This window comes from Hypomesus transpacificus, chromosome 25 (assembly GCF_021917145.1).
Source record: "Hypomesus transpacificus isolate Combined female chromosome 25, fHypTra1, whole genome shotgun sequence".
NCBI classification, from domain to species: Eukaryota; Metazoa; Chordata; class Actinopteri; order Osmeriformes; family Osmeridae; genus Hypomesus; species Hypomesus transpacificus.
This window is the reverse complement of record NC_061084.1, coordinates 1,226,593-1,237,238: the sequence shown is the minus strand read 5'-3', so window position 1 is coordinate 1,237,238 and position 10,646 is coordinate 1,226,593. Positions and strand designations below refer to the sequence as shown.

The 10,646-nt window shown below is 43.8% G+C and overlaps 2 protein-coding genes across 7 annotated transcripts; both read right to left on the bottom strand.

The window, feature by feature from the left end:
- Positions 1-2,292: 2,292 nt before the first annotated feature.
- On the bottom strand, positions 2,293-8,826 carry LOC124487211 (RNA-binding protein 4.1-like). 4 transcript variants are annotated; one of them, XM_047049366.1, is made up of 3 exons: positions 5,448-5,620; positions 4,504-4,924; positions 2,293-2,795 (listed from the first exon to the last, which is right to left on the bottom strand). In XM_047049366.1, exons 2-3 carry the CDS (start codon positions 4,907-4,909, stop codon positions 2,746-2,748), a joined length of 456 nt encoding a protein of 151 aa, XP_046905322.1. In that variant the 5' UTR covers positions 4,910-4,924; positions 5,448-5,620; the 3' UTR covers positions 2,293-2,745. The 4 variants fall into 4 exon arrangements, with proteins under 4 accessions (XP_046905322.1, XP_046905319.1, XP_046905321.1 ...); XM_047049363.1 differs by lacking the exons at positions 2,293-2,795; positions 5,448-5,620 and adding exons at positions 2,902-4,038; positions 8,392-8,826; XM_047049365.1 differs by lacking the exons at positions 2,293-2,795; positions 5,448-5,620 and adding exons at positions 2,902-4,038; positions 7,170-7,257.
- LOC124487212 (RNA-binding protein 4.1-like) lies at positions 4,856-8,803 on the bottom strand. Of its 3 annotated transcripts, none has more exons than XM_047049368.1 (3): positions 8,392-8,803; positions 7,170-7,979; positions 4,856-4,924 (listed from the first exon to the last, which is right to left on the bottom strand). In XM_047049368.1, the coding sequence occupies exons 1-2, from the start codon at positions 8,801-8,803 to the stop codon at positions 7,186-7,188; spliced, it is 1,206 nt and encodes a 401-aa protein (XP_046905324.1). In that variant the 3' UTR covers positions 4,856-4,924; positions 7,170-7,185. The 3 variants fall into 3 exon arrangements, with proteins under 3 accessions (XP_046905324.1, XP_046905325.1, XP_046905323.1); XM_047049367.1 differs by lacking the exon at positions 4,856-4,924 and adding an exon at positions 6,803-6,933; XM_047049369.1 differs by lacking the exons at positions 4,856-4,924; positions 7,170-7,979 and adding an exon at positions 5,717-6,933.
- Positions 8,827-10,646: the final 1,820 nt, after the last annotated feature.

Below are 10,646 nucleotides of genomic sequence, written 5' to 3'. Positions count from 1 at the left end.
ACAAAGGAGGTTCAACTGCTATGTGCAGTGTTGCTATTGGACCTTTTACTACATCTCTGCTTTTCATTGGACAGAAAATAAGGTCACGACGGGATTGGATACTTCCTTTGTCAATCCCTTTCCTGAGATCTGGCGATCAGAGCCATGTAGACTTTACATGGCTTTACTGGCGATGGACTCTCAAGGAGGTTTGATGCTTTTCATTCCCAAGTTCTCCACCAGAAACTTCGATTAGTTTAAATAAACTAAACTTCCATTTGTTCCTCATAAAATATGCAGTTGGCTTGTGAAAAAATACTTTTTACAATTTTCAACAGGAAATCACTGAAATTAAATACAATAAAACTCAGAAAAGGGGTTCTATTTTATTTTTTATTTAAACAAATGAACAGAAACATTTTAAATCAGTTGAATAGGACAAAAACTGTTCAGTACATATGCACTCAAACCTATGTATAAATGTTGTGAACCTGTAGGAGTAATTTGTTATGTTATATTTGATCACTTTCTAAAGCAAAAATATATAGCTTGGAATATAGCTTGGATAGTGTAATCTTACATTAACAGAACCATTTTTGGAGTGTACAATACATGGACTGAGATTTATTGTCTTATTCATTGCACCAATTCTATTTCTTGTGTTTCTTGATTTTCTGGGAACTATGGGAGGTTGGGAGACCTTGGTTTCTACCCACATACAGTGCCCTCCAAAAGTATTGGAACAGTGAGGACAATTCCTTTATTTTTGCTGTAGACTGAAAACATTTGGGCTTGACATCAAACGATGAATGTGAAACCAGAGATCAACGTTTCAGCTTTTATTTCCAGGTATTTACATCAGGATCTGATGCACAAATTAGAAAATATCACCTTTTTGTTCGAACCCACCCATTTGTCACGTGAGCAAAAGTATTGGAACATGTGACTGACAGGTTTTTTTTGTTGCCCAGGTGTGTCCTATTACATACATTATTCAATCAATAAATACCACTGAATGTCTACACTCAGGTTCAGATTGGGTAAGATAGGTTTTGTCTATGCAGACTGTATTCAGAGGTGAAAACAACATGAAAACCGGAGCGCTGTCTTTGGGTGAAAAACAAGCAATTGTGAGTCTTAGAGAAGATGGAAAATCAATCAGAGCCATTGCAGAAACATTGGCCATAGCCAGTACAACCATTTGGAATGTCCTGAAGAAGAAGAAAACTACTGGTGTACTAAGTAACAGACGTCGAACAGGTAGACCAAGGAAAACATCAGCAGTTGATGACAGAAACATTGTGAGAGCTGTAAAGAAAGACCCTAAAACAACTGTTAGTGAGATCAGCAACAACCTCCAGATGGCAGGAGTGAAGGTATCACTATCTACTGTTCGCAGAAGACTTCATGAACAAAAGTACAAGGGCTACACCAGAAGATGCAAACCACTCATTAGCAAGAAGAATAGGAAGGCCAGGCTGGAATTTGCCAAAAAGTACAGAGATGAACCTCAAAAATTCTGGGACAAAGTTTTATGGACTGATGAGACAAAGATTAACTTTTACCAAAGTGATGGAAAGGCTAAAGTTTGGAGAAAGAAAGGAACTGCTCATGATCCCAAACACACAAGCTCATCTGTGAAACACGGTGGAGGTAATGTCATGGCTTGGGCTTGCATGGCTTCTTCTGGGACGGGCTCATTAATCTTCATTGAGGATGTAACACATGATGGCAGCAGCAAAATGAACTCGGAAGTCTACAGAAACATTTTGTCTGCCAATTTAAGGAAAGATGCAACCAAACTGATTGGCAGAGCCTTCATCATGCAGCAAGATAACGACCCAAAACACACTGCCAAAACAACAAAGGAGTTCATCAGGGGCAAGAAATGAAAGGTATTAGACTGGCCAAGTCAATCTCCAGACTTAAACCCTATAGAGCATGCATTTTACCTGCTTAAGAGGAGACTGAAGGGAGGAACCCCACAAAACAAACAACAACTGAAAGAGGCTGCAGTGAAAGCCTGGGAAAGCATCAAAAAGGAAGAATGCAAAAGTTTGGTGACGTCAATGGGTCACAGACTTGCTGCAGTTATTGAAAGCAAAGGATTTGCAACTAAATATTAAGTCTTATTCACTTAAATATGTTTTAAGTATATCTGTTCCAATACTTTTGATCACATGACAAATGGGTGGATTCAAACAAAATGTGATATTTTCTTAGTTGTGCATTAGATCCTGATGTAAATACCTGGAAATAAAAGCTGAAACGTTGATCTCTGGTCTCACGTTCATTATTTGATGTCAAGCCCAAATGTTTTCAGTCTACAGCAAAAATAAAGGAATTCGCCTCACTGTTCCAATACTTTTGGAGGGCACTGTACATCACTCATTGTGTGATTCACACAAAGGTTTATGTTCATCCATGGTGGGTCTATGTGCATCATTTTATCATGTTTATATATTTTAATTTTAAGTCACAAACTGTGATAGTTTAATATGGTCTCTTAAAAAGGCAAACATGATGAGCCAGGAAATAAATTTGCAACACTGCCTGAATCTGATACCTTAAAGTGAAACATCTGCTAGGCCCACATTGAAACTAAACAGTGTTAAAGCCTAAGCACATTCAGTGGGGAAATACATGAAAATGCAACTTAAATATAAGCTGAAACATTATACAGATGCCGGGTAGTGAGGCAACATACAGTGGCATAAATGCTAAATTGTCCATCGATCGCGCCAAAGCCGAAACGCATCGCAAGGATTAAAAGATGGCCGACCGAACCGAGTCTGTCGCGCATGATGAAGTATCACCTGCAAAGAGAGCATACCAAAGTAACAATGTCATCCATCAACAGTGTCTCATTTGACAGCTACTGTTGGGCATGCTTTACTTTATCAATGTGACTAGAGATTAGCCTTTTCCCATTTCCCACGCCTTGTACTTAATCTAAATGGTATCTAGACAACCAGGTTATTAAACACTTGGGCCCAGTTTCCCAGACACGGATTAAGCCTAGACCTAGACAAAAAAAGAAATCAACAGAGATATTCATTCAATTTTTCTCAGACTTTCGGACTAGGCTTAATCCATGACTGTGAAACTGGGCCTTGGTGTTCAAATTGCAATTTGAGTCCCATGAGACTCAGCAGAGCACAGCCCTGACCTTGGACGGCCAGTCAGCTCTCACCTGGCAGGTGTGGAAGTAAAGTTAGTAAGCAAAGCGCGCACGCTCGCCGTAGGGATCCCGCGGGATGTCGTAAGCCGAGCTCCTAGGAAGGGCGGACACCGGGGAAAGGTGTGAACGCTCGAACCCGTAGCCCTCGGCGTCAGCAGGGATTCTCCGAATGGGGCTCCGGTCACGTGCGTAGTATGAGGACGCAGGGGCAGGTGGAGGAGGAAGGGGACGGCGCTCGTATGGGTCGAGGCTAGAGGGCGGCAGGCGCTCCCTCATTATGGCCGAGGAGGAGGGAAGCTGGGTGCTTAAGGGGACAGAACGACGCTCCTCGAAATAACTGCCCCCATAAGGGCGAGCCCGGTACTTCTCATAGAAGTCCACCACACCATATGGATCCCGGTCCTCGTAGGACGGCCGTCGCACCGGGTATGCAGGTACCGCGCCGTAGTTTGAGCTGTTGCCCCCGAACGCGGCCTCGCCGCTGTACATCCGGGCCATGCTATGTTCTGCCGCAGCAGCTGCACTCATGCTGTAACTTGGTGGAACCCCGTAACTCATAGCGCTCTCGTAGCCCACGCCACGGGCATACCCGGGCATACCTCCACCGCTGCCATAACCCCTGGGAAAACCGTGCACGGGAGCGTAGCTGCCTGCGAAACCTTGGTGACCCCGGCCGCGACCCCCCTCCCCGCCGAACCTGGGGGCACCGTATCCGTCTGAGTTTGACTCTGAACCGTTTCTGTAGTTCCCGTTTTGGTCTAATGGGCATTCTTTGGACCAGTGACCTTCCTGCCCGCACCGATAACAACCCGTCCTTTCTCCCATTCCCGGCGCAGTACGCAGGCGGCTAGTCGAAAGCTTCACGCTCATCAGTTTGCCTTAAAAGAGAGAGACGCAAAACAATTTGCCACGATACAACAGGCTCATTAACTATGTATCTGTAGAATCCTTTCTTACAGTGATTTCAAGTCAATTTAAATCCTAAGGCTAGCACTTTGAGCTGCAATTCTTGTATGAAAAGTGCTATATAAATAAAGTCTTACTTACTTACTTACTTACACGTTAGCCTGGCTGGTACAGTACATTTGACAACCATGATAATATGAAGAGTTTCCAGTATGGGTTTACAGGTAATGTAAACTGGGAGCACTGGGATGTGTCCTTTTTCTTTCATCAGTGATTGGTTGACTGTTGCTCACTCCCTCTCCACTGTACTTACCTGCCTCTTTGACTTACCTATGGCTTCTGTTAGTCATTGTGCACAAAATGTCTTATTTCAATAAGCAGTGTGACCTACTGTACACTGGGCAGCTGGCCAAATCACACTCTGCCTAGGAGTTCACCTTGGAAGGCTGTGTTATCCAGTTTGCTGATGGCCTCCATAGCATCATCCACACACTCCATGTGCACAAAGGCGTAGTCCTTCACTATGTCACACTCCACCACAGGGCCGTACTCCTCAAACCTGGCCCGTAGTTCTTGGTTGGTGCAGCCGATATTGCCTACATGTAGCTTGGTGGAGGCTTTGGGTTTGCCACGGCTAAGCTCAACGTTCATAGCCTGCCCATTCAGTTCATAGTGGTGGAGGTTACGGATTGCTTCATCTGCCTCTGCCTTGTCATCCATGTGGACGAAGCCAAAGTTCTTGACGATATCACACTCTGAGATCTTGCCATATTGGGAGAAAAGGGAGCGTAGCTCTTCTGTTGTGGTGTCTGGTGACAGGTTGCCAATGAATATTTTGACCATGGTGCACCCACTTTACTGCAGTAAAACAGGATGAAATTAAGCATTAGGGGTAATAACAGCAAATCAATTAGGAAGACACAATCACTGTGCATATTTCTTTATGCAATTTCATAGCATAGCCTACACATTGATTTGATCCTTGTACTGCATTTATTGTATCCTGTTCCAGTTTCAGTAATATGCTAATGATATATAGGATACAAAAACCAAGTTTGTGAACCATTGCAGCTTTTTTGCCAACAATAGAATTATCAGTCTACGTAGCGTGGACAACATGATTCGTCACGTTTTGCTATACCATGCCATTGCTCAGCAACATGCACTTATTGGATTTCCTGGATATGATATTTGGCGATTAAATTCAATCTTTGGCAATATTGCTTTCGACAGTTTGGATTACACGCCCATGCTAGCCAGATTTGCATAAAGTGTAGCCCAAAGTAGTAGATTTATTTCAATTGCGTAGTGACAATATTTGCAGACGTAATTATGTTCATAAGGCGGCTAATAAAAATACATCAATACAATCCTATTGTACCTTTCACCGTAATCCAAATACGGTCTCCGTAATCCAAAATCGCAAACCAGCATGAAATGGCGCTGCCCATGCAACCGAGAACACTCCAATGGTGTATCTAGTGCTAAATGCTAACGTGCTACCAGCAGTTTGTCGGACAAATAGCTAACCACCTTGCTGAATGACATAACTACAGCACAAGGATGGTGTTTATGCAATCAACATGTCTTTGTTGAACGATATAGGGCAAGTCGGTTAACGTTTTGAGAATGGATAAAGCAAACCACATAAAGAGGTCACCAAAATAACTTTCGGTTTATTAAAAATAAAAATGCATTAGACATACACGCTTTGACTGTGTTGGAAGTACAAACTACAACAAATCCCAATGGGCTCACAAAGGCACCCCAAAATTGATAACACAAGCAACCTGTCATTCAATGGTGATGTAAAAGACCTGAGTTACGAGTTAAGATAGTAGACGCGGCCCGAAGCACTTTTGATGGACTAATTGACAAGAGGCGGGGGGGTATAAATGGATAATTTAAGGCCCTGCTGATACTTCAAACAGACAACTACACTTCAGAATCGCTTTTTGTGTTGACTTTGATGCACGATGGAACCTCATACAAACTAAATGCTCTTTCGCTTGATTGCATTTTTAAAACTCTTGTCAAGATGGTTAATCAACCAAATGATTTGGGTAATATTGTAAATCACCCTTTAAAATGCCATTATAGATCTAAAAGCTGGAATGTATGTTGTGGGATTATATCAATTCAGAAGCAGTATGATAAAACAAAGAGTGATGCCAGATGGATACTCACACCGAATATGCTCAAAACTAAATTTCACGTGACATTTTACTTGGTGCCATTGCTAGACTTTTATATAAAATGTGTTTTTGAGGGCCAAATCAACACTGAAATAACATTTACTGGGCTCTCAATAACATAACCAAGATGAATAATTGTACAACTGAAATAACAGCAAGAAGATATTGCTAGTATCAAATCTCCAAAACTACCCCTTTCAGACAAATGTACTACAACAATCTGCTTTAGGGGATGTCTAGGAGATGCAGCGCGTGAGGGAGAAAAATACACAGGTTTCAAATCAAAACTGACATCCCATGATAACACCTACTGGAAAGCCTGTAGAGCAAGCTAGTTTAAACATCACACCGTATTATCACCACACTAATGGAGGTTCAAAATAGCAACGCCCATATAACAGGGAAAAAAAAAAGTAAAATAGAGAAAGGACATTTGAGAAGATGGATTGATTCGTTAGTTGAGAAGACCATTTATCTGCAGGCCACTGAACACACACAGGTGCCAGGAAGATGATGAACGCCATTTTCCACCCAAAGTTGTCTCACGAAGTCACATTTCAGAGTTGGAACCATGAAAGGTTTGTTTATTTGCGGCACGTCACGCGGCTGGGAGGAACCACGCAGCTCGGAGGATGGAGGGGAAATGAAAAGTCCAACGACTCGAATAAACACCTGGGAAAAGAGCAGAGCATTCCCTGTTGAGTCGGCCTCACAGTCTCGAGTCTCAGCTTTAGAAGCAGTGAGGGAGCAGACCCAAGTTCTTCACTGAGGAAGAACATGCGAAAACCGACAATAAGCAGCCCATTCTTCACTGTGTGTCACATACCGGGTATACAGTTACAGGCTCACACCGATGAGAGACCTAAGAACACACCGATTAGTATGGCTAACAGCTCTGTTTGGCTCACCTTGGGCAGTGTGGCTTTAGTAAGCATAGCGTGACCGCTCGGCATAGGGGTCCCGGGCGCGAGCGATGGCGTAGGAGGAGCTTCTGGTGGCCGACATCGGAGAGAGCCGCGAACGCTCGTAGGCGAAGCCTGCGGAGGTGACCGGGACTCGTCTGATCGGGCTGCGGTCCCGCGCGTAGTACGAAGCGGCGGCGGCGGCGGCCGTCGCGGGGGGGGGCAGCGGCCGGCGCTCGTACAGGTCGAGGCCGGAGGAGAGCCTTGACAGGGAGGAAGAGGGGGGAGGGGGAGGGGGGATATAGGCGAGGCGGCGCTCCTCAAAATAGCTAGATCCGTATGGCCGTGCTCTGTACTTCTCATAGTAGTCTACGCTGCTGTATCGCTCACGCTCGTACACTGCCCTCTCTGGGTAGGCGCTAGCTGGCCTGCTGCCGTACCGCTCCCTTAGATCACTGTACTCACGGGACGCTCCGTAACTAGGCCTACGACTCATAGGGGGAGGGGGTGGTATCCCTCCCAGGTAGCCTGCCTCTCTGCTATAAGCCAACATGTAATCAGATGGCGGAGGCCTGGGCATCCCGTAGCCGCCGCCCCTGCCGTAACCCGGGGGACCCCGCGGCGGGAAGCCCCTACCGCGACCGCGGCCCCTCATTGGGCCGCCTCCGAGGCCATCGTCGTAGCTACCGTTCTGACCACTCGGGCAGTCTTTGGACCAGTGCCCCTGTTTTCCGCAGACAAAGCAGCCGGTTTGATCTCCCATTCCCGGGGCGGTGCGAAGCCGACTGGTGGACAGCTGTACGCTCATCAGCTTGCCTTGTGAGGAGAGAGAAGACACGCATGAGACGGTGGGGTTCTAACACGGAAGTCAACTGACTCTTACACGACTACAGAGGAAAAAAGGCTCATTGTCCTGATTGAGAGATTTGGTTTTCATTAGCATCATCAACGGGTCGGTGAAGCCGACCCACGTTGTCATTTATTTAGATACGGCTGTTTAGATACGCACCACGAGAAGAACTCTCACCGCCGTTTACATTTGCAATTATTATTCTCTCCAAGACAAAAACCGTGTCCGGTATTGTATACACATTGCCTTTTTTACAAGAGAGGACATAGAGCTAGAGGCAATTACTCGTCACGGGATTTCTATGCATCTCAAAAGCCGATTCCAAAACATATCTACGGTTAGCACAGACTATGTATTCGCCCCAGCCCGAAAGTTCACCTTGGAAGGCCGTGTTGTCCAGTTTGCTGATGGCCTCCATAGCATCATCCACACACTCCATGTGCACAAAGGCGTAGTCCTTCACTATGTCACACTCCACCACAGGGCCGTACTCCTCAAACTTGGCCTTCAGGTCCACACTGCTGCAGTCTTCCGGGATGTTACTGACATGCAGTTTGGTGGTGGACTTTGGCCTCCGTTTGCTCATCTCCACATTCATGGCTTCACCGTTCAGCTCATAGTGGTGGAGGTTACGGATAGCCTCCTCGGCCTCAGTCTGACTGCTCATGTGGACGAAACCGTAGTTCTTAAGGATGTCGCATTCTGAGATCTTACCATACTGGGTGAAGAGGCTACGCAGCTCTTCCTCTGTGGTGCTTGTGGCTAGATTGCCTACAAATATTTTCACCATCTTGAAATCACACCTAGATTACTCCTGGAAGCAAAGTTGGAATACATTAAACATACATAAGATATTAATCCACGATTTTTTTTGGCAGTATATTATTTATAAAACTACTAGGGTAAAAAGTTTCATATATTCACACTAGCTGACAAATGTGTGGTTTGATGGCAAATTCAGTCTGCTAAAGAAAATAGATAAACTCAGCTGATCTTAGCTGAATTGTGAATGGTTGCTATTGACTAGATTTGACAGACTCGCAACGGTCATGTTCAGGTCATTAGCACACCAATAAAGTTAAAGTTGGTCAAGTATTTAGGGATAGCTTGTATCCTTATTCCATTTTCTGAGCCTCTGCAATCAAACGTGCTTACAGAAATACGCAGCGTTCTGTAGGTACATGCAAGTTCAATACTTCAATTTAGTATGGCTGGCTAGCTAGGCAGCGCCGCACATGCCATGAATCATGGCTGGGGATACAAGTAGCACTAGCTCGCAAAAGGGTAGCTACCTACTAGCAAACTTTCCTTTGGCCGAGAATTCAGCTCAAATGTTAAAATGTCACTCGCTTCTTGGTCTCTTTTTGACTTTCGAGAAATATAGCTGGCTATATTCCTAGGATAACATGCAATGCTTCGTTTAGCTAGCTAGCTTCTAACTACGTTATCTAACTAGCTAGCTGTTATTTGAGTTTGATAGCTCTAGCCATCTTGCTAACGTTAGCCAACTTCGCAGGAGATGTCCAGTACAGTACAATCTGCGCATACATATATTTTTTAAGTAGTTACATGAAACACACCATAACATATGTATTTACACAAGATATGCACCCCAGGGCACCAACTCTTTCAACAAAATTTAGCAATAATTAAGGACAATTCCTCCATACACCTTACCTGGTAAGTAAATTCTGCCGCCAATGAATGACTAGTGAAATGGCGCCGCTTGCGGGTGACGGGTCATCACTGTTTGGTGTGACGCACTCCAAAATGTAGAAAATGAAGAACGGACAGTGCCCTCTTGTGTCCAAACTGAAAGTTATGTGTGTCCACTGACGCTACACACTACAGAATTGTAGCTCTATTTTTGTAGACCATTAAAAGTTTTAAGTGAATTCTACAACTATGATTAATCTTGATAACATAAAAAACAAGAAGTTATTTTAGCCGCATTCACAGAATAGACCAACCTTACATGCCGATGTTAGTGACAATTTGCCAACCCATTCTGTAAATGTTTATTTTAGTTGGAAGTTTTATCTGGTCAGCATTACTTTTTAGTTTATTATCTGTTCAGTGAACATAAAGGTTTGCTCTCAATAGATACTGCACCCAAAATGTAAATGTTTATTTTCACCTTTTTCGATTCAATTATATAGCAAGTGACATGACAATGTACATACTTAAAGCTCTCCAAGATACATTCCCACATCATATGCTTACCCTGAATAAAAAATCCAATACGCATATTGCATATTTCTTTCAAGTATCTTTCAGGGTTGATGAGTGTTACATGATAGCCCATCCCTCCCATGTTAAATCACTCGACCAAAACAAAAGAAAAGCAAACCAGTATTATAAACTAAGATTCATTATACTATTCAAATGATGTGCTCCTTCAATTTCAGAAATAGCTCAATATTAGCATATATTAGCACTCCAACATTATGGCATATTAAGCATGTGACAATACACATTAAAACAGCAGAGCTAGAACCACCAATGGCATCCCCACATTACTGGGTTGAGAAGCATCTACATGTTAGTGTCCACTTCTTGTTATATGTTATATAACAAGTGTGTTGTTATACAGTAACAGTCAAAGGTTTAGACCAGGTATCATCACTAAGTTG

Coding starts and splice junctions, on each gene's coding strand:
- LOC124487212 (XM_047049368.1), bottom strand. CDS start 8,803: ATGGTGAAAATATTTGTAGGCAATCTAGCCACAAGCACCACAGAGGAA. Junction 7,980..8,391: donor GGACAACACGGCCTTCCAAG/GTGAACTTTCGG, acceptor TCTCCTCACAAG/GCAAGCTGATGAGCGTACAG.
- LOC124487211 (XM_047049363.1), bottom strand. CDS start 4,909: ATGGTCAAAATATTCATTGGCAACCTGTCACCAGACACCACAACAGAA. Junction 4,039..4,503: donor GGATAACACAGCCTTCCAAG/GTGAACTCCTAG, acceptor CTCTCTTTTAAG/GCAAACTGATGAGCGTGAAG.